This window comes from Ambystoma mexicanum, chromosome 4p (assembly GCF_040938575.1).
Source record: "Ambystoma mexicanum isolate Mex_15411 chromosome 4p, UKY_AmexF1_1, whole genome shotgun sequence".
NCBI lineage: Eukaryota > Metazoa > Chordata > Amphibia > Caudata > Ambystomatidae > Ambystoma > Ambystoma mexicanum.
This window is the reverse complement of record NC_090927.1, coordinates 735,164,070-735,186,679: the sequence shown is the minus strand read 5'-3', so window position 1 is coordinate 735,186,679 and position 22,610 is coordinate 735,164,070. Positions and strand designations below refer to the sequence as shown.

The following is a 22,610-nucleotide window of genomic DNA, read 5'->3' as shown; positions in this document are numbered from 1 at the left end:
CTTTTTAACTGGTCTATTTCCCTAAAATCGAACCTCATTCTACCTTGAAAATCCCATCCAATTCTTTAGCTTTAGCCCTCCTTTCACTTCTATATTGTCTTTGCGATGTGGATCTGTTCCCCAGCCCAAAAACCGCATTCGAATTCAGTGTTTTTCACCCGTTTTTTAAAATGTTTTTATTTAATTTTATTAGATTTTTATACAAACCTGTCACAAGAAGAAGTGCAAGCATTTGATTACAGAACAGAATTGAAGACTTTTCAATCGAAATTCAAACATAAACTTGGTGTACTTATCCAACTTCAGTCTGCGAATCTTTGAAGTGACCGTTCCCATCCCCCCTTTCCCTACCGCCCCCCACGACCCCTCGGGCTAGGCATTTGTTATACAAGAAATTTTATGTGGTCATGTTTCAGGTTTTAAGGGACTCCGTTGTTAGGGAAGTTATCTTTACGTTTCTCCATTTCATTTTAGATCACATATTAGACAGCGTCAAACACTGGAAGGGTATGTCATGACAAGCCAGGTGGCAGAGTAATCTTCCATCTATACTTCTACATATTAATGTATTATTCCTGGCATGTATTTGTTCATGAAATCCATCTACAGAGTATCGCATTGCGTAGATCTTCCGTGTAGGGATGACGTTATTTTTTTCCATAGTACATACGTTTGTTGCTACATTAACCCATTCACGCTCGCTCGGGATTGTTGTGGATTTCCACTTCATAGCCAGCAAAGCCTGGGCAGCTAGCAACAGCTGTGTAACTAGACCTTTAATCCTTCTCCATTCATCATCATACTTCTCAAAACCAAACAATATGAGGTAGGGGTCTGCAGTTCTTTGGACACTATCTAAGTCTCTGATCCAGCCCAGGACCTCGTCCCAATACACCTTAATCCGGGGACATCCCCACCACATGTGCCAGTGATCCGCAACTTCACCACATTCACGCCAATATAGTGGGCTGGCTGACTGGTACATTTTGGAGAGTCTGTGTGGGTCATACTGCCACCGATGTATTACTTTGATAGTGTGCAGTTTATATTGACATGATATGGATGTTCGAGGCGCCGCTCGGCACATTTTCCCCCACGTGTCTGGGTCAATATGATCACCAAGTCTCTCTCCCAGTTCTTTCTCAGGGGCTGCGTAGTTCTCTTACCTGCCTCTATCAATTCTTTGTACATGGCTGATATCAGACCGTTCATCTGAGTCCTGGAGTTTAATAGCATTTCAAAGGGGTTAAGTTCTCTCTTCAGTTTATCCTTTCATTCTGCCCTCGTCAGGATGTCCTTAATCTGCAGGAATTGGAAGGTAGACAGTATCCCTATTCCCAAGGCGTCTACTAGCTCTGGGAGCGTGATGAAGGAGACGTTTTTCAGGAATTGGCCTACTCTCTCCAAACCTGCTTCGTACCAAGTTTGAAATCTCTCTACATTGGGGATATGTTCATTAATACCTGGGGACCACAGGTGGCTCAACGGTGATGGCCTTGTGGAAATGTTCCTCATCTCTGTGTCCTCTCTCCATATTTCCCATATGGTTTCTAGTATCGGGTGTTATTTTAATCTATTTAAGAGTTTCCTCCTTGGGGCCCACAACCACTCCGAGACCGTGGCCGCTGATAGGTAGTGGTTGTCCATTGAAATCCACTGGGGCTCTTTTTGATTACGAAGATTGGGAATTAACACCCGTAGTTGGGCTGCCTCGTAATATTTCCTAAGATCCGGGAGACCCATCCCGCCCTTGTCCTTAGATAATGTCAGGGTATCGTATGCAATTCGGGACTTTTTTCCTTGTCAGAGGAAACTTAAAATCGCTTTCTTGACTTCCATGAAGAAGTTTCCTGGCATCTTGATAGGGAGCATTTGAAAGGGAGCATTTGAAAGGCATACAAGAACCATGGAAGACCAATCATTTTTATCACATTGAGCCGTCTTTTCAGGATATTGTCAATTTGTCCCATCTAGTAAGGTCTGCGTGGAAACTTTGAAGGAGTATTGCAAAGTTGGCTTCATATAGGTCTTCTATCTTACTTGAAATTCGTATGCCTAAATATTTCAACTTACTATGTTCAATCGTGAGACCCAGTGAGGAGTATTTAACTTCATTTGTCTCTCTCTGCGGACCCCTGTAGGGGGAACAAAATCGACTTGGTTTTATTTACTTTGAAACCTGATATTTGGCCGTATTCCTCAAGAAGGTGCAGTGCTCTGGGGATGGATGTTCTCGGATTAGCCACACGAAGGAGTATATTGTCGGCATACAATGCCACCCTGTACTCTATCTCGCCTAGTCGCAGTCCCTCCACCCATTGTCCTCCCTCATTTTCTGTGCCAGTGGTTCCGAAGAGAGCAAAGAGGATAGCTGAAAGGGGGCATCCCTGCCTGGTGCCTCGCTTTAATTCAAACCATCTAGAGTATTCACTGTTTACAAATACGGAAGCTTTGGGTGTTGTATAAACTGCTCGAATCCCTCTTCTAAATTTTGGCCCTATCCCCACTTTACGTAGGACTGCTGTCAAGAAGTCCCATTCCACCCTGTCAAAGACCTTTTCCGCTTCCGCATCAATGGAGAGCAGGGCAGGCCCATTGGTTATATTCTGGGAGGCGTTGACAAGGTGCGGGGTCTTTCACATTGCCGGCTCCTTGTCTCCCGAGTATGAAGCCAACTTGGTCAGGATGGATGAGATGAGGCATAAGTGTGTCCAATCTAGAAGCTAGAACCCGGGTGTAGATTTTCCCGTCTACATTAAGTAAAGATATAGGGCGACAAGATCTGCACCTTTTGGGGGTCCCTTCCGTCTTTAGGGATTACCGTTGTAAGAGTTTTAACAAAGGAGTTGGGGCCCTCCCTGATTCTGGAATTTCGTTAAACAGTTCAACCAAGAATGGTATATGGTAGGTACTAAAAGATTTGTAGAATCCGGCCGTGTAGCCATCTTCTCCTGCGGATTTACTTAGTGTCAGCCTTTTTATTGCATTCTGTATCTCCTCTCCTGTTATGGGGGATTCTAAACGAGCCGAGTCCATGTCTGTTACTTTGGGCATGCCAATAGCAGCTAGGTAATTTTCTATGCCAGGCGGATCTGGGTCTGCCTCCGGGGTATACAGTGATTCGTAAAAGGCAGCGAAGGCTTCGACGATGGCGGGTTTGCTTGTCTTTGGGGCAGGCCTTTCCTCGATTATCTCCGCCTGTTGTTCCCTAAGCCTAGCAGCCAGCAGTGCATCTGCTTTCTCCCCTTTTCGTAAAATTTTTGTTTCAGCAGGTGCAGTTTACGCACAGTCTGGTCGTGTTCTAGGATGCGAAGTTCCTCCCTTTTCATTTTCACTTTGCTAAGTTTGTTCGTATCCACTGGATCACCTCGCTTATCTTCCTTATCTAACTGGCAAATCTCCCCTCGGAGTCTATTTTCAATCAGTGCTTTTTCTCTTTTCTTACGGGCCCCTTCCCTTACTAGGACGCCTCTCCAAGATGCCTTCCCCGCTTCCCACACCCCTTGTTTAGAAACCTCCCCGGTGTTGTTCAATTTAAAGTATTCAGTAATCTCTGTTTCCATTTCGTTCCTGAAGACAGAGGGCCTCATTACACGGTAGGCGATAAGGGATTACCGGTGCCGGTAATCCCTTACCGCCCTACTACGAGGTCCCTTAGCGGGTCCCTCCCCTAACTACTGATTTTACCAGGCGTTAGGGAAGGGACCCGCTAAGGGACTTCAGAGCTAATAACGGTACCGCAAATTGCGGTACCGTTATTAGCTCCTTCCCCATTCCCATTGAGCCCTATGGGGGGCTCAAATGGGAATGGGGAATGGTTCCCGGAATGGGGACTTTCCGGGTCCTCCAAGGTCGGAATGACCCGGTAAGTCCCTATTCCGGGAACACAGACCCGAAATGCGGTAAGGGGGTAGCCGCCTACCTTGTAATGAGGCCCAGAGTCTTTCCATAGGGCCTCATAACATCTCCATTTACCTCCCCTAACTGGCACGTTTTCCCACTGTGTGACGGCAATGACCATATCATGGTCCGACCATGCGATTGGGGTGATCTCTGTTTGCGTTGTGATGTTATATAGATCTTTTGAAAAGTAAATATAGTCAATCCAAGTAAAGGTGTTATGTGGGGTTGAGTAGAAGGTGTGAACTCGTTCATCTGGATGCAGTCCTCTCCACACATCACTCATCCCATCCACATCCATCATGTCTGCAAACTCATGATGTTCTCCTTTAACTATCTCTCATGACGGGGTTACCAGTCTTCTGATCCATAGTGTGATCGCCCATAGGCAGATGTCGCCGCCCAGAATCATGTGCCCTGTGGCCTCAAGCATTATTTTGGGCATTGTTTTAGACAGTAATCTAACATGGCCTATGTTAGGGGAGTAAATATTGGCAATTGTCACCATCATCTTTCTGATAGATCCTGTTACCAATAAAGCTTGGCCTTCTGCGTCTGACCATGTTTTAGCGACCTTAAAGTCTATCTCTTTTCTAACGAGAATTCCCACCCCTCTTTTTCTCAGTGGTCCGGAGCCCCAGAATTCTATTCCTATACGCTTTCCAAGAACCGGCCTCTCATCCCCCTTCATGTATTTGGTCTCCTGCAAAAGGAGGACATCAAGTTTTGCTCTACGAAACTCTCTGGATACTAGAGATCGCTTGGGTGGTGAGTTGAGACCCTTGACATTAAGCGTTCCCGCCCTTAGGGAGTCCCTTCCCCCTGATTCAGCGGTTATCGTCATTCTGCAATATGTGTGTGAAAAAGGTTCTTCACCACCACAACCACCACCATGTCATCTGCTCATCATACCTCACATCATTTCTTTCTTCTTCAGTCACTAAGAATGTTGCTTTTGCCTTTTCCCTTACCCTACCCTGTGCCCCTAACTCCCTCCCCCGACCCACTTTCCTTCCTCCCAGTTGGTGGCGTCCGATCGAGTCCAGTTAAGAATACTGGCCCGGCATCGAATCACCAGCGGAGACCATTACCTCACGATCCCTTGCAAAGGTAAAATCAAGATGGAAATGAGCCCCCATTGCACCCCCCATTCTAAACTTATGTTTTGCAACCAAACATGAGTCACTATGCTAGTCTAGCAACCAATAACTGCACCTTGTGCTTTGTAGCCAATTAAGTTTAGGAATACTGAGTCTGATTAAGCCTAATTTTCTCCATCTGGGGAGATGTTGCCTCTTCGATATTTCCTCGAGCCTTTCACCCACTTTCTCCTGGGACCTTGAATACGCCATTGTCTTCCATCTTTTTTCGATTCCTCTCGATCATCCCTTTCTCTGTGTGTTTCAACCAGCTCTGATATGCATGCTTTTATCTCTTTCTCTGATCTTAGTCTAATCGTTGAGCCTTTGTGTTCAAAAGAGAGGGAGAAAGCGAATGTCTCGTTCCTTCAGCCATTTCGTGAGGGGTCCACACATCCTCCTGAGGGCTAGTGTCAGGAAGGATAGGTCTTGATATATCGCTATCTGTGCCCCTCCGAGGGTAATCGTACCTCCACTCCTTGCCGTTTCAAGCACCCTGGTCTTGCCCTGGTAACGATGCAATCGGGCGAGGACCGATATTGGACCTCCCGGGGGGCCTCCGACTCTGTGGATACGTTCAGTTTTGGGTTCGTCGATTGCGTCATCGGCAACCAGGAACTTGATGATGTTGTGAAGCGTTTTCTTGAGGTCATCCTCTGTTTCGCCTTCTCACTCTGGAATTCCGAAGAAGCGCAGGTTGTTGCGCCTTTCACGGTTTTCCAAATCATCCATTTTGAGCCTAAAGTCTTCTTCCCTCTACTCCTGGTTTGCCTATTCTATGCTCCAGCTGTGTCTCTAGGGTGTCTATCGAAGCTTGGTTGTTCTCGACTCTGTCTAGCCTATCTTCAATATTGTTTAGGCGTTGTGTGATTTTGTCAATTTTTTCACCTATATTAGCCCCCATGCTCTTTATTTCGCTTAGAGCGGCAATGTCCCCTTTTGTGGCGGCCATTTCAATATTCGCCGTCGCTGTGGTTGCCATGTTGAAGTTGCTGGAGCAGTGTGATGACGGGGCGTAAGCAAAAATAGCTAGCTTTTGTTGTGCGTTCATATACGCCTATTTACACTTTTTGGTGCCTCCCAGAGATTCTGAGTATGTCAGGGCTAGAGGATGGGTTGACAGTCGTTCAGAGGAGATGACGCAGCTTCCCTGTGGTCACCAGGCTCAGGCGGTCCGTCTCGTCTTCACGAGGCAATCACCTTATGGTGTTGGCGGGCAAATTGTGCCTGGTAGTTGACTAGTCGCCGAACTTGGAACAATGTGGTTGATGTCTCCGTGATGTTAAATATGTTACTGGGTTTCTGCGCACTTCTCACGTGTTCTATTAGACATTTTTCTTATTCTTCTCTCATCTGCGCGACATCACTATCTATTCCAGTTCCCCAAAGAATTGACCTCAGTCACGGGTGACCCCAGTATGATTTCAGGAGATAGGGGCGTGCGCTGTTAGTGTTTTAGGCTGGACGTGATATCTTGGTCCTTCCAGGGTATGTGATCATTGTCACTAATAATCTGGCGCACTACTGAGTGCAGTCTGCAAGTTCCTTTATGCGCTCCTCATGTGTGGGAGCGAGAGCCTTGTCCAGTCGCCCTCTGAAGGGGAAGTGCAGGGGCACCCAGCTCGGGTCGCTTAGAATGCTGCAGCCTTAGTGTATGTTCTTTATCACGGTGAACATGGGCTCCCTCCTATGATGCCTCCCCCTGACCTCGATGTCGGGCGTATGCTCTGTGTTCGGATGAAATGAACGTTTATAAGCGTTCTGGTTCAAATGGGCTCCTAGGTTGCGCAGTAGCCCGTGAGTCTACAATGATCGCTGTGGTTCATGCCTTCATGCGTTAAAGTGCGCCTCCCCATGCGCTGTTGGGCCCTCTATGCGCGTTATCGGGACTTGTTGTCGTCTGGGCCCAGTCTCCGCTCCAGATATCTTCCTCCTCCCTGGGGGTCTAGCGGGTTGCGCGTTTCTTACTTTGGAGGGGGCCCACTGGTGTGCGCGGGTGTGGGGGCTGCTGTAGAGGTTTCAACACCGGAGGCTGAGGGGACGTGCGTCGTATGGCTCTGCCGTGCCCAGGCCTCTGCTCCTGCTCTGTGAGGGCGTATCACTCACCCTGTCCCAGCGGGGTGCCAGCGCGATCCTCCGCTGCCTCGGATCTGCTCCCGTGAATGCAGGCCGTGTTGAAGGGGCCCCCAGGTCAACCGCAGGGCTCACCGCTCCGCAGGATGGAACAGCGGTCTCTTGATCGCGGATGATAAAGGCTCACGTGGCGCTGCTGTCCGTCTGCTCGAAAGAAGTGGATTTCTCTGGGAAAACAGGTCCGATTTTCCTCCAGTTTTCTCCCAGGTGGTGGGGGGGGTCTCTTCCGACCTCGGCTCGTACACTTTCCAACCTTGGGGGAGGGGGTGTGGAGATCCAACAGCGGGGGCTCTTACCGCTTTTCTGGACCCGAGGTGTGGAGCTGACACAGAAGAGAAACACATCCGTGCGCCCCCTGGTGGCCAACCCACCAGTTTAAAAAAAAAAAACGTTTTGACATTTAAAACTGCTTATGTGTAAAAATGCAGCTTTCCAACGTGTGATTTGACTGCACTGGGTTTTCAATTTCAACCTGCTTTGTGAACTGTATGCCTTTGTGATACCTTACCTTCTGGTTGCTAGTGATATAACATACCTGCTACTGTGGTAAAACCTATGTCTGAGGACCACCAGGGGGCGCGGAGCATGCCAGACGTGAGAGGCTTGCGCTCCTCCACCCCCACAGGGCCTAGCGTGCAGCTACAATCCCCGGCCGGGATTTCATAGTGCAGCCCGCAAAGTCTTGGGCTTTGGGTGATTGGGAACACCGAGAGTTCAGACAAGGGGAGCTAGCCCAACTCGGCTCTGGGCCAGGGTGCCAGGACAAGGCTCCCAGAAGGACGTCTGCGGCCCCTACCAGCCGCACATGGGGTTTCGGGCGCATTCTGCCGGGCTGCGCCACTGTTCCCCTGGGGGACCGCGGAGAGCCCGGGAGAGCTGGGGACCCTCCCTCCCCCGCGCTTGCTGAACAACTCGGAAGGTCGTGCGCAAGGGGCCCCCTACCCATAGACGCTGCACCGGAACAGGGGACTCAAGCCAGACACCCTGCAGGTCTACGAGACCCACCTGCCGGAGTGGAGCGGGGAGCCCCCTCGACTTGCCCACCGAGCCGTGCAACCCAGGGAGAGAGGAACGCCAGCGACCCTGTCCAGTGCTTCACGGGGATCCTGGAGGCAGACCGCACCACCACGTAGCGGGCCTCCCGGGAGGCCGCAGTCGGGCTGGGGTGGGTCGGAATCCCACCCGGCGCCCACAGAGCACCTTGGGCGGTGGGCCGGACCCTGTGCGTCCCGTTGGGACTGGAGGAGGCCCCGACCGGAACAGCACAGGGGCCCACAACCCACCATCGAGCGAGGAGGCCTCTGGGACAGCCTGCTTACTGTGGGGCCAACAAGCAGAAGGGCCCAGGCCTGGATCACCAGCCCGTCCTGGACATCGCGGCAGTAGGGAGGTGAGGAGGTGAGGAGGTGAGGAGGTGGTGGGTGGAGGCGGGTCAGTGAATTGACATTCTTGGGACACTGCCCCCTCCCCTCCCCCCGGTCCTCCGGGGCCACAATCCAGTGATCTACCATTTTGTGTGGGGGCACCCCATCAGCTGCACCTTGCCCCCCTTGAGCTGAGTAACAGAGGCCTCCCACAGTGACAGGACCACGGCCCGGAGTATTGGAAGCCCCAAAGGGCCCCGTGCATGACCCCGGCGCCATCAGCCAGGCCCATAGCCAGGGACCGGTGTCCGGACGACAAAGAGGGATCGGGTGTGCCGGGTGGAACCCCAGGACCCCAACAAGAGAGTCAGTTTAGAGGCACCACACCAGGAACCATCACAAGAACAGCACCCTGGAGCGTACCCCAGCCACCGGTGCAATTGCTTCCCTCTAACGATTCCGCCGCTCACAAACCGAGCCGGGCGAAGCCACCGTAGCCATCATGCCCTCAGGTAGCGACCCCCCCAAACCCCCTGCAGCGCTCACCAAGGAAGACCTCAAGGACATCCTTCGGGAGATTAAAGCTATCCGCACCGACATCCAGGCCTCGATAGTGGACCTTAGAGGAAGAGTGGATACCTTGGAGGAGAAAATGGAAGGAATGAAAAATAACCACCTCCAGACAGACTTGTTGGACATGAAATATGAGGCGAGGCTAACAGATCTAGAAATGAGAGAGGAGAACATTATCCTGAAGATGGATGACCTCGAAAACAGAGAATGTTGAAATAACCTACGCATCACGGGTGTGACTCAGCAAAGAGGAGAGACGGCGGCTGACGTGGGGAGGAAGTTCCAAGGTTTGATCAACCAACTTTTTTCTTTGGAAGGGGGCAAGGAAGTTCAGTTGGAGAGAGCACATCGAGGTGGGGGGCGGAGGGGGAGGCCCGAGGTCCATAGTGGTGCGATTCCTCCGATACAGAGAGAAAATGGATGTCCTGGAGAAGGCAAAGAGGCTAGAGAGCTTTATCTTCGAAGGTGACACAATTAAGATCTTCCAGGACCTGTCCACTCTCACGCTCACCCGCAGGAGAGTGTGTCAGCCGCTCACCCAGTGGCTCACCACCCGGGACATAAGGTACAGGTGGTCCTTCCCTTTTGCCCTCTCATTTGAACGATCTGGCGTGGATTACAGGGTGACCAGCGGAAAGGAAGCCACGCAAGTTCTCCAAGTGCTAAAGGGTGACGCTCCGGAGGAGGGAGGTGGGGAGGACACACAATCACGGCCAGAACCCAGGAGACAGCCTGAGGGCCCCTGGTCCACAAAGAAGAAGACGAAGGGCAGAAGAAAATTCAGGAAGCCAAACACCCCAACGTCGGATGTCAGAGAGGTCTAGGTGAGCAGGTTTCACCAGTAGGAAGTGAAAGGTCTCTCCTCACTAGCAGTCCTGGCCGGGGGAGTTCTTTTAGAGACCTGCGGGGGATGGACTCACATCTACCCTGGTGGCTTGCCCATTGGCAGGCGTCCATTATGGGGGACGGAGGAGGGAGGGGGGAGAGGAGGGGGAATCTTGGGTCCAGAGCCGATGGAGCCTTAAAAGGAGTCTGGGCTACTCCCATTGGACCGGGACAAGGATGAGCACAAGGCGAAGAACCAATGTCAGTTAATGAGAGGAAGGGCCGGGTTGAGGCCCTTAGATGGGGCTCCCTCAATGTTAAGGGGCTTAATTCCGCAATGAAGTGCTCCCTATTGGGGAAGGAAATTAAAAATGCAGGAGTAGATGTCCTCTTCGTACAGGAAACCAGAACAGTGAGGGGAGAGGAGAGGGCGATTCCTGGATCCCATGTGGGTCAGACCTTCTGGTCATCGGGCCACACTAAAAGAAGGGGAGTAGGCATCATCCTAGGTAGGAACCAAAATCTGACTGAGGTAACCCAATGGGGAAGAGAGGATGGGAGGGCCATGGTGGTATCGGGCAATCTACATAACTCCAGAGTCGTCCTCGCCGCCATATACTGCCCCAACGTAGGTCAAATGGAATTTATTCAGGAAGTCCTTGGGGAGGTGATGGCCAAAACAGAGGGGCTCCTCCTCTTGGGGGGAGATTTCAATATGTGGGCGGATCGTGAGTTGGACCATAGCGGCAATACCATTCCACCGGGTGGTAGAGAGGGACGACAGCATGAAGGGGTTTCGGGACCTAATGTGGAAGCAGGGTTTGGTGGACATATGGAGGGAGCTCCACCCAACTGGGAAGGGATATACCTTCTATTCTGCAGTCCATGGCACAAGGACAAGAATAGACTACCTCTTCACGGGGCACCACTATATGAGTAGGATAGATGCCTGTGAGATCCGTCTGGTCAGACATTAGCATATCAGGCCTAAAACCCAGGGACTCCATTTAGAGATGCAACGACTTTCTTCTTAGAGACGCCCCCTTCAAAGAACAAATGAAAACGACATCAGAGAATACTTTGAGCTAAATGACACGGCGGAAGTTGATCGGGAGATAGTATGGGAGGCAGCGAAGGCAACTTGGAGAGGTAGGTTGATTCGTGAAGGAGCTTCCAAAAAGAGAATGAGGACTCTCCTGGCCCACAGGCTGAGGTCGGAGATCCTCTCACTGGAGAATTCAGAAGGGAAGGGGGAGACGGAAAGGGAGAGAGACCTGGTCTCCGCAAGGGAAAAGAGACCAGAACTGAGGGAACTAGAGATGGGCAAAATTGTAGCCGGACTCCAACACCTACGCCAAAGATAATACGAAAAAGGTGACAAAGCTGATGCCTTGCTGGCAGCCAAATTCCCGGGTCAGCGGGCCGTTAGATGGGGGGCAAGAATTTCAAGTGCTGAAGAGGGGGGAAAAGGTCAGACCCGGAGGGTATAGCAGAGAAGTTTGCCGGCTTCTATGAATCCCTATATAGGAAAGAGGGGGAGACAGAGAAGGGAACCGTTGATGTATACCTCAAAGGGGTCACCCTCCCCACCCTGGTAACTCCAGAAGCAATCGCCCTGGACGCCCCGATAACAGAGGAGGAGGTACGCAAGGCAATATCAGGCCTCAAGCTTGGAAGAGCCCCGGGAGAAGATGGGTACACCGCTGGCTTCTACAAGGCCTTCTCAGGCCAGTTGGCAGGGTTCTTGGCAGACCTATCTACCAACATTGACCACTGGGAAGGCACCCCCATCCATTGGTAAATCCCTAATCACGGTGATCCCCAAGGAGGGGAAGGACCCAGCAGACTGTCGCTGTTACAGACCAATATCACTCCTGAATGTGGATGCAAAACTATTCACCAGGATTATTGCCACAAGCTTAGATGGCCATATGCCGAGGCTGATCCACTCTGACCAGGTGGGCTTAATACAGGGGAGGCAGGGGGCGGACACCCTCCGTAAGACTCTGCATCTCATGAGAGAGGCGGCACTGAGGGGATGTAATCCGGTCCTAGTGGCCATCAATGCCGAAAAGGCGGTTGACCGGTGGATAGGGGGTTCTTACAAGGGGTTCTCGAGAAACAGGGCTTTGGAGCTGGGATTAGACAAGCCATCAAGGCCCTATACCTAGCCCCAACTGCTAGAGTCACTGTCAATGGACGTCTGTCACGCACTTTTAGCCTTCAAAGAGGGACGAGGCAGGGCTGTCCCCTCTCCCCGCTCCTCTTCGCCATGACCATGGAGATATTGGGGGAATACCTCAGAGGCTCCCCGATGGTAAGGGGCATAGACATAGGAGACCGTACTTTCAATTTTGGTCTATACGCAGACGATATCCTGCTGCATCTGAGGGATCCCACCAGATCGGTCCCTGCCGCCCTGCAGGTCATTGAGCAGTTTGGTCTCTTCTTGGGCTTCAGGGTAAACATAGGTAAATCCATGATCTTTCCTTTTGCCCCAGATACGGAACGGAATCTGTCCGAACTGACCCCATTGGGCCTCCAAATCTGCCCCGAAGGTGTAAAGTATTTGGGGATTAATATTGTCCGACCCAACGAGGACCTGAGCCAGGCAAACTACCTTCCCCTCCCCCCCCACTCTCTTTGATAGACTGTTTAGGGACATGGAGGGTTGGGCTAAGGGGAAAATTTCATGGATGGGAAGGATAAATGCCATAAAAATGAATCTCCTCCCCAGGGTACTATGTTTTTCAGATACTACCCCTAGAGGCCCCGGAATCCTATTTCAAGTGAAGCCAAAAAGCGAATAACCCAGTTCATCTGGCAGGGCCAGAGACCCCGCATAGGGTATGAGACACACAACCTCCCCAAGGAAAGAGGGGGAGTCTCCCTCCCAGACTTGCAAACATATCATAGTGTGACCCCATTTAGGGCACTGGCCCCACACCTCAGGGAGGATCCCAACAAACAATGGGTCTACCTCGAAAACTATTACCTCCACCGAGTCACGGTAGGCGAATGGTTGTGGGTCCCGTTGAAGAAACTACCAAGAAGAATCAGGGACCACCCCATACTAGGAATGAGGTGGAAAGCCTTGGCTGGGAAGGGATCCAGAGAGAAGGTGACCACCTGGCCCTCCTCCCTGAGCCACATCTGGTCTATGCCAGTCCTAGAAGAAATCCCAGGCCATGAACATTACCAGTCCTGGTTCAACGCCGGACTTTGTAGAGTCGGTCAATTAGTGAGGGAGGACACCTTCATAACCATTCAAGAACTCGAGGAGGCCCTGGGAATTGGTAAACTCTCCCCTCTCCTATATCTAACACTCAAGGGAGTCTTAATGAAACCGAAACTAAAGCCATGTGTTCAGAGAAAGCTCACCCCGGTTGAAAAAATCCTAGACTCCCACGTAGAAATGAAAGGTCTCATCTCCCTCCTCTACGGAACACTCATGACCCCCCGAGAGGGAACAACCAAAATCCTGAGAAGGAAATGGGAAAGGGACCTGGGCTGCGGAATAGGGGATGGTCTTTGGGGATGAATCTGTAGCAGGGCATTCAAGACCTCTATTGCCTGCCAATATAAGACACATGCGGTCAAGCTGCTTCATAGGTGGCAGTATGACTCGATTACCCTTTCCAAGATGTTCCCTGATGTCGTCCCGATGTACTTACATGGATGTGGGGAAAAAGCCAATTATTGGCATATGTGGTGGTCATGCAAGAAAGTGCAAGCTTACTGGTCAGAAGTCCTAAACTGGCTAAGGGAGGCGGGTGAGGGGATTTACCCACAGGACCCTATCTTAATAATGTTTGGATTGCAGCTAAGGGATGAACGCTGGGAAAAACTCACGGACCCGACACACTCGCTACTACTGGCAGCTCGAGCAGCCCGGGCCAGAACATGGAAGAGGGCCGTCCTCCCCACGAAAAGAGAGTGGGTGGCAGTGGCCAGGGACATTTATTTTATGGACAGTCTCACTGCGGCAATACAGGGCTCCGGTGCCCAGATGGAGATGGTTTGGTTACAGTTTATGGAGGTCTTTGGCCACACAGAAGACACACCCGGAGAATCACACCCGGCCCGAAACAGGCAATAGTGCATGACATTTTGTTCCAGATTTAGGGAAGTCGGTCACCTACTGACGGCCCTAAGCCCGGTCGGAGTTGCCCAAAGACATTAAACAAGGACAAGCGGTTCCTGTGTCCCAAGACAATGGGTTTGGAAGGAGGGGGGAGGGTGGGTGAATACAACAGGGACCAATTATTTGCTTTTCTGAAGTTAAACTGGGCATCTGCCCAACAGTTCACATGTTCTATAAGCTCGCTGTTGCCTTTAAAAAAACAATAAAAATTGATTTACAAAAAAAACATACGTCTTTCGTTATTTAAACACGCATAATTAATCATTTGTCAAAACCTGAGTGTCATTTTAGGCCTTTGCAAAGGGTTTATTTTATTTTGTGAGGGAAGGTCGGATTTTGATTCTGTTTGCTGCCTCTTAGCCCTGACTACCTGCTGCTTCTTTCTGTCCACTCAGAATTCAATTATTTGTGGGTTGAGGGAACATTGCAGGGGGAACCCTTAACTTGGGTGCTATCTATTATCATTCAAAAGTGCTCCTATTCAATTGTGCTTTGAATATGTCCTTGTAGAAGGTTAACCAAGTGTAGTTCATTGGTTTTTATTGTAATTATCACCCCGTTGGTGATTCTACCGAATATTAAAAATGATGTGATTTTTGTGAACTTTAAAATAAATATTGTATTTTCACCAACCGGCCTGGTTCATGGTCCATTGTGAGACGGTTTGGGTATCATCTCAATTTGAATTTGCAGAAAATTAAAGAAAAAGCATTCCTATTGAGTGCCACATCCCAGGCTAAGACCAAGTGTCCCGGCCCGGTGTGTGACGCCGATTGGAAGCCTTAACAGTGGGTAAAACAGCCATGGTATCCACATCTGCGCAAACTTGCGTTGTGCGATCCCATCAAACTCCCGTGCCAGATGACCCTTTTGACCCAACACGGGGGAATGACAGTACACCCTCAACCACATTTAATGAACCTGGCAGCTTGGCTCCTGAGGTCATAGAGTTCGGACACGTTAATCTGCCACAACAGTGGTATCCTCAAGGAGGCTCGTCAACCAAACACTAGAGACTATTATTTCGACAAGTGGAGAAGATTTTTAATCTGGTTCCAGTCTAAACAAATAAACGCTCTAGAATGTACTCATCCCACATTCTAAACTATATGCTCCACTTGTTAGACTCAGGGTTACTATTCAACTCCATAAAGGTCCATCTTGCGGCTTTATCAGCGTACACCACCTCTCAGAGTAAGGTATCATGGTGGAAAATTCCAGTTATTAAGGCTTTCATGGAAAGGGTAAAAAGACTTGACCGTCCAATTTTTAACCCACCGCCAGGCTGGGATCTCAATGTTCTACTCGCTAAGCTCATGGGACCCTCATTCGAGCCTATGCACAATTCAAGTCTTAAAAACCTGATTTGCAAGACTGCCTTCTTAGTGCCTATTACTTCCAGAAGAAGAGTTAGTGAATTGCTAGCATTATCAGTGCAGGATCCTTTCTTTATTATTCATAAGGACTAATTGGTTTTGCATTTTCATCCGAGGTTCTCGCCTAAATTAATTTCCAAATTCCACGTAAACCAATCCATTGAGCTACCGGCCTACTTTCAGAATCCAACTAGCTCAGCTGAGATATAACTCCACACATTAGATGTAAGGAGTGCTGTCCTTTACTACGTAAACAAGACCAGGCCGCTAAGGAAAACAGACCAGCTGTTTGTCTCTGTAGCACCAGGCAGAGAAGGAAATCGCATTTCCGAGAATGCCATCTCCAGATGGATAGTCAGATGCATACAACTGTGCTATTCACAATCAAACAAAACACTGCCTTTCACACCAAAAGCTTACTCCACTAGAAGCATAGGAGCTACCTTGGCCTTTCTCGCAAATGTCCCCTGAGCTCAGTACATACCTTCACTTAGCACTAATGCATTGACACCCATTCCAAAGCAGATACAAGGGTGGGACAAGCAGTTCTAAAATATCTGTTTGCTGCCACTCCATCTCACAACCCACCACCTTCACCTAGCACTGCTCGCTAATCTATGCATAGCATGTGATCTAAGCATATTCCATAAGCCTCAGAAGGGATACATTACTAACCGTAATCGTATTTCTAATGCTTGTATGTGCTTAGATTCACATGTGCCCACCCGTCCTTCCCTGAGAGAAGGTGCATAGATGTTTTATGAGCTTTTCTGATATTTATCTGCTTGGATACACTTGTACTCAGGATACACTTCATGCTACCTCATGTGAGAAACAAACCAATCTGAGGGACCTTGACGCGTGAAGGACCATGGGTGCAGTGTACGTCACACTAGGGATAGTATTACTGGCACGCCCTGTCGACATCCTTTTTCGAGTTTCGAAAACAACTGTAATACTCTACAGCTTCCACTAGATGTTGGCCTATGCATAGCATGTGAATCTAAGCAGATACAAGCATCAGAAATACGATTACGGTGAGTAATGTATCCCATATATATTGGCCACAACCTCATGTCTGGCGCATAGAGGCATCAGTTAGAGCCTCGCTGCACCCCAGGCTGCAAAAAAGTTTCTGAAGAACAGCTGGCGCTGTAAGAACGATATCATAGATAAAGAATCCATGGGGGGCACATCCATCAGAGAGAACATTACAGAGAGTTAAGACATTTGTTCTTTTAAGGATATCTGGGGTAGCTGGAGGGAAGATCATTGTTTGGGGGTTGTTTGTGCACTTTTTTTTCTATTTATCTGCGTTGATTATGATAATGTTTTTGTCCTATATGTAAATGTTATAAATTGTTAATGCATTTAAAAGAAAATCCTGTTGTAGCCGATCGTTGTCCTCATTCACCTCCTGTTTAGTTAGGGTACTTCTTTGGTTGTCTTTAGAAGAGAAATGTGTGGTTGAGGCATCTGTGCAAGGAAGAACAATTGTTTACCCACCTTGAGTGATTGGATTTCTGTTATTACTCAGAACATGTATTGATCTTTTATACACACAATTCTAATGTTCCTTTTGATCCTTATTGAAGTTGGAAAGTTTGCTGAACTGAGATATGGGGCCAAATACAGTTTGATATGTGTACCGGTTATGTCACATCCTACACCTAAGAATAAGCTGACCGTGGTGTCACACAAACAAAACCCTTGGTTATTCATGATCTACTCTAAGCTGTGAACTATTTCAAAGGATGCAGTATTAAAGCCAGTTTTTATAAAGGCTAACATTGTTTTGATGATAAGTTATGAGGATTTATTCCGCGTACCGCTGCCATTTGCATGGTCTACACCCACACACTTGGCTCTGTAAGAAATGTGGGTGGGGTTGGTTAGTGAGGGAAGAGGAATAGGACAGAAGTTGTTCTCTTCTATTGAAGCCTGCAGAAGTGGGCGAAACTAGCACTTGTGCGTGTCAGCTTTCTGAGTGTGCTTTGTTGTGTGCACTGGGCTTGTTGTGTCTGGAGGGGTAGTCTCCACTGGCTGGGTTGTTTGCAACTGTTTGGTCTTGTGGCATGGCTAGTGGTGGGTCTGTAGTTTTTCTGGCCCTTTTGGGCGTATTTAGTATGTGAGAGGTATGCAGGTGTGGGAAAAAAGAAGGGGGTTTATTTGGTTTCTGTTTGGCTCTGGGTGTGTATTTGTTTTATTGTTGGTGGTGAAAATGTTGTCTCGTTTCTCCATTTTACATTTCAATGACTTTGATTTTATTTTCACCAGATTTACAGTATGAGTTTACGCCTGTCTGCATTCTTTGAAGAACGAATCAGTTCTGTTTTGACAGACTACAACTCTGCACTTAGCTTTCATGAGAGAAAGACAGTACCCAAACGGAGAAAGAAAGGAAACGGGAGCAACTCTGCTTCCAGCAGTGCTGCATCAAGGTATTTTTTTTATGTGAAATGAATGATTTGTGATCAGTAATAATAAGACACTTACATTCTGTCCTTCTCCCTTCCTAAAGTGTTGCAATTATGCCTCATTTTAGATGCCATGGGAACTGCCAAACCTTTTTGTTCAAGCATATGTAACCATCTATGGTGCTTTGCAGGGTTTCTGAAGGAAGCTTTTCCCCACATATTCCTAGTCTTTTTTTTTTTCTCATATACTTGTGTGCTGATTTTTCGCCATTATTTCAAGTGTTGCAAAAGGTCTACATAAGCCAAATCAGAGTAGTGCACATTCAATTAAACCCACCACTGCTCCAATAAATTCTTCATACTGCCATCAACGTCTGGTGGCCTTGCAGTTGCTGTAGCAAATTACGCACCAACTCAACCCTCCTGCTCCCCCGCCCTGATTCCAGGCACCAGCTTTTACATATGTACACTAACCAGATGCCCAGTCCAACTCCCCACTCCTTCTGATTGTCATTAATTTCCCACCCTCTGCAAGACCGCTTCCCCATGTCACAGCATTCTTTTCCCTCATTTCAAGGGGGATCCAATACAGTCTTTGCTGTTAATAGTTCCACTTTCTCAAGCATTTTTACATAAGACGGTCTGATGGATACATTCCTCCCTTGGATTGCTCATCTTATGAATTCCAGACTTGACACATTCTGTTCCAGCTGATGCATGCAGCTCCGAGCTCGGTCGTATTGCAACTCATGAGCATTGTCTAATGCCAGAAGAGAGGTCACTTGTGCATATCGTCAAAGCTGCCATTTCCCTCCGTTCCTGTTCCCCATTATCGTGCGCAGAATCGTTTTTCTTTGTGGACTAGGTAATTTATTCTTTTTGCCTTTCTTTGAAAATAATTGGATAGTCTGTGCCCCTTTCCTGCATATTTATGGGTACTTCGGCCTACGGGGATGGGATCAAAGTGTAATGCAGAGCAGCACCTGAAGGCAAAAAGTAAGGCACCTGTGCATATGTGCACTTCCCATGCAAGAACTGTCCCTGCGAAATGTGCGCAGCTCCAACCATTATCCCTTTTTTCTTCATTGGAGGGACTGGAGCATGACCGTGGCTCTGCTTACGTTTGCACTATGTCACACATTTTTTCCATCGGTATATGTAAGCTAGCAAAGGGTTTAAAACATGCGTGTCCTGCTCTGGCCTATTTTCTTTCTGAGGTAGATTTGCACGGTCTTTGCCTTGAATGCTGAGGCCCTTGTGCGTTTTCTATCATGGTTTGTCATCATGAGCTTTTCTTTTTATTAGCATTCATCAACATAACAATTTCAGCTATAGGTGTGCTCCTTCCTCATTCCCCCCCCCCTTTTTTGTCCGACGAAGGTCCGTAGTCGATGGCCGTCTACTTGAAGTGGTCTGTTCCTCGCTGTTGGGGGTTGATGCTATGCAAAGTCCTTCTGCTCAGTCCTTGGGATATCACCTGTGCTCTTAGCTCCATCTGCGGCTATCCTACTATGCCCAGGAGGCATATTTTCCTTGGGCACCAGGCTCCCCCCGATCCCTCTTGTAGGATGTCCAGTAACCTCGACCAGTTCGTCCAAAATGCTCTGTGTTCCACCTGGAGGGAGTATGTGAGCCACTCTAGGGCCGTAAAGTTCCAGATTTTCACCACCTATTCATGTTCCAACGGGGTGGGGGGGGTCTTTGGACTTCCATTTTTGCACCAGCCATCATCATCATAATGTACACTTTGCGATCGGGTTTCGAGGGAAGTTCCGCCAGGGTCCCATCGAGGCCCATCGGTACCAAGCCTCTATTACAACCTCCCTCTTCACCCCCCAGGACTTCTTGTATGGCCCCCCAATAATAGTCTATTTTGGGGCAGTCCCACCAAATGTGGCTCCATGATCCCTCCATTCCACAATCCCTCCCATCAGTATCTTCGATTTTCCCTGGGTACATTTTGAGGAGTCTTGTTTGCATTTTTACCCAGATCTCGCGTGTTAGGCAGAAACCTGTGCAGTTCCCTCTGGGACCACTGCAAAAGATTTAAGACTACAGGTGTTTGGCAGTAAACCCACTTGGCAGCAGTCTGTACCACCCAGATTCACCTGGTAGCTGTGGCTGAGCAGTCAGACTTCCCTCAAGAAGAGTTAGGCAGTATATAGAGCATACATAATAGGTACAGAGGCACAGTAGTACAAGCAAACACTGACCAGAGCTAGGTGTAAAAGTATTAATCTGCTTAGAATCACATGCTGTGCATAGGTCCGACATCCAGTGGTCAGTGCGGAGTATTGCATTTTGTTTTTCGTAGTCGAAAAAGGGGACGTCGACAAGGCGTGTCTGTAACACTATCCCTATAGTGACGTGCGTTGTACCCACAATCCCTCACGCGTCGATGTCCCTCAGATTGTTTTTTTCCGCCCAGCTTCTGGTCGCCTTATGCGGAGCTCCTAGAGAGACATTGCAAATACTTACTACGGACCTCGGTCCTTAATTATACTTATTATATTGTTAAAGATCCCTCCCCTCGACATTAGCTGTGAAGCTGTTTCTCCGCTGAGCAAGTTTTCGACGGAGGGGAAGAGACGGAGGAGATCCTTCGGCGCTGCCGAACACGTGGCCTGGCCTCGCTGGCCAACATACAGTAGGGAGAGTGGGGGTTCGAACTTTAATCTTCTCTTTGAGAATGTCTTTCTTTCTCCCCTATCTTTCCCTTGGGGTTGTTATCACCAGTTATTATTGCATCAGCTATGGAGAGGACACCTTTTAAGTTTTGCCCACGCTGTAGGGGCAAATACACTTGGAAGGATAAACACAAGCTCTGTAATCGTTGCTTGCCCCTCGATCATAAGGAGGACAGCTGTGCGGCCTGTAAGCTCTTGAATCCAAGAACTCTTAAAGAACGAAAAGTTAAGAGGTGGGCGGACTACGCTATGTCGAAGTCAGTTTCCTCACCCGCCGCCGCTGTTACAGAAAGTGACGAGGAGGGTGATAACTCGACGTTCGTTACGGAAGTCATTAACCCCCAGAAGGAGCGCTCGCGCTCCTCGACGTCCGTCCCCGGCCCCGACGGGCTCAGCTCACGCCCTGCTTATTGGGATGAACACCCCGGCGACAAGGACGCACATAGACCCCATAGGCCTAAGCACACAACCCACGGCTCTTCTTCGTCGAAGACGAAGGATCCATCAGCGCCGAAGGGGACGCAGGGCACTCTGGCGTCTACCTCAGACCGTAAGGGTCTCAAGCCCCACCCGCAAACGCAGCCGCGACCAGCGATTGGGCTTTCATCAAACACGGGCGCTACCTCAAAATCATCTGACGTAACGCTCCATAGAGCGGCCGTCGAGGAACAACGCGTAACGCAGGCAACGTCGACACCAGAGCCCTCTACTGACAAACTCGTTGTCGAGAGCCTGGCGAGAATTGTTTCCGAAGACAAACGTAAGCGGACGACGAAACAAACGTCGAATACCGCACAAAAAGCTATAGAAACGCCGAAAAAGCACAAGAGTAGCCAGGAACTGCCCCCTTCATCTAAGGGCACTTCTGAACTACCGGAGGGCTTTTCAGAGGGCGACGGAAAACTTTCTTTGACGTTGTGGGAGCGTTCTAAGCGTTTTGAAGGTGAAAACACTGATTTCCCCCCTCTAGACTATTCAGGGGTCCCCCATGAGACCCTTGAAAGACTCCATTCTTGTATGGAGAAAATGGAAAGGTTTTTGGGAAGCCAAAACCCACCCACACCCAAAAGACCAAGAGAATGGCCCCAGGATGACTCTAGGGTCAAGATTCCTAGGCTGTTTCCCCCTTCTACAGACGTATATGACCTCACTGAAGAGGAGCAATACCTCCAGGAAGATGAGGAGTGTTTGGGTGGAGAGGAAGAACATGAGGAAGAGGGGTTTGAAGAAGATCCTTACACTAGTGCAGGAGCTTTTGAAGAAGATACAGCTACCTCGCAGCCCTGGCAATCCCCATCAGTGCAGCCTTGGCAATCCCCATCAGTGCACTGAGACCCTGATGTCTTTCACCCTTCTCCTCCCAAGGATTCACCTATTGGAAACACCTCTCCCATAGATGACCAACCTTCACTTAATGCACTATTGCGCAAGGCAGCAGCGTATTTTGAAATAGACACAGGGGAAACTCTTCCTGACATAGACTTTGTAGAGAAAGTTATTAAAAAAAAAGCCCCTGTTAGTCAGTCTATTCCGCTCCTGGCTTCTATAAAGAGAAGAATATCTCCTTCCCTTTCCAATCCTGCCTTAGTCAGAGGGGTCAACCCTCGGATAGAAAAGCTCTTCAGCCCTTCGTCCTCTGACCCTTTGTACATCAGAGGACATTCTATTCCGGACTCTCTCGTAGTTACTAATACAAGAAAAAGAGCGGGGGTACCACTATCCACTAGTGAGGCACCACCTGACAAAGAGGGCAAGAAGCTCTATGCACTTGGGAAGAGAATCACGACCTCCGCCGCCTTCTCAACTAGGATTGCAAATAACAATTTCCTACTAGCTAGCTACGCAGATGCACAGTGGAGCAAGCTGCGCAGCGAAGCAGAGGACGCACCAGAACCCCTGCGTTCACGCCTGTTAGCTATAATCTCAGAGGGAACTCTTGTAAACCAAGGCATCGTAAAGAACTCCTTAGATGCCGCAGAGACGGCTGGCCGTTCCCTGGTTCAGGGAATACTTCTCAAACGCCATGTCTGGCTGCGCAATTCGGGATTTAAG

At 49.1% G+C, this 22,610-nt stretch overlaps 1 protein-coding gene across 2 annotated transcripts in view; it reads left to right on the top strand.

Annotated features, from left to right (window-relative positions):
• The window catches only part of PHIP (pleckstrin homology domain interacting protein), a 2,101,228-nt gene that overhangs the window by 1,823,719 nt on the left and 254,899 nt on the right, over window positions 1-22,610 (top strand). For both annotated transcript variants that reach the window (XM_069606291.1, XM_069606290.1), the window contains exon 37: window positions 17,732-17,895. In XM_069606291.1, coding sequence (XP_069462392.1) covers window positions 17,732-17,895 — 164 coding nt within the window. The remainder of the gene's footprint in view (window positions 1-17,731; window positions 17,896-22,610) is intronic.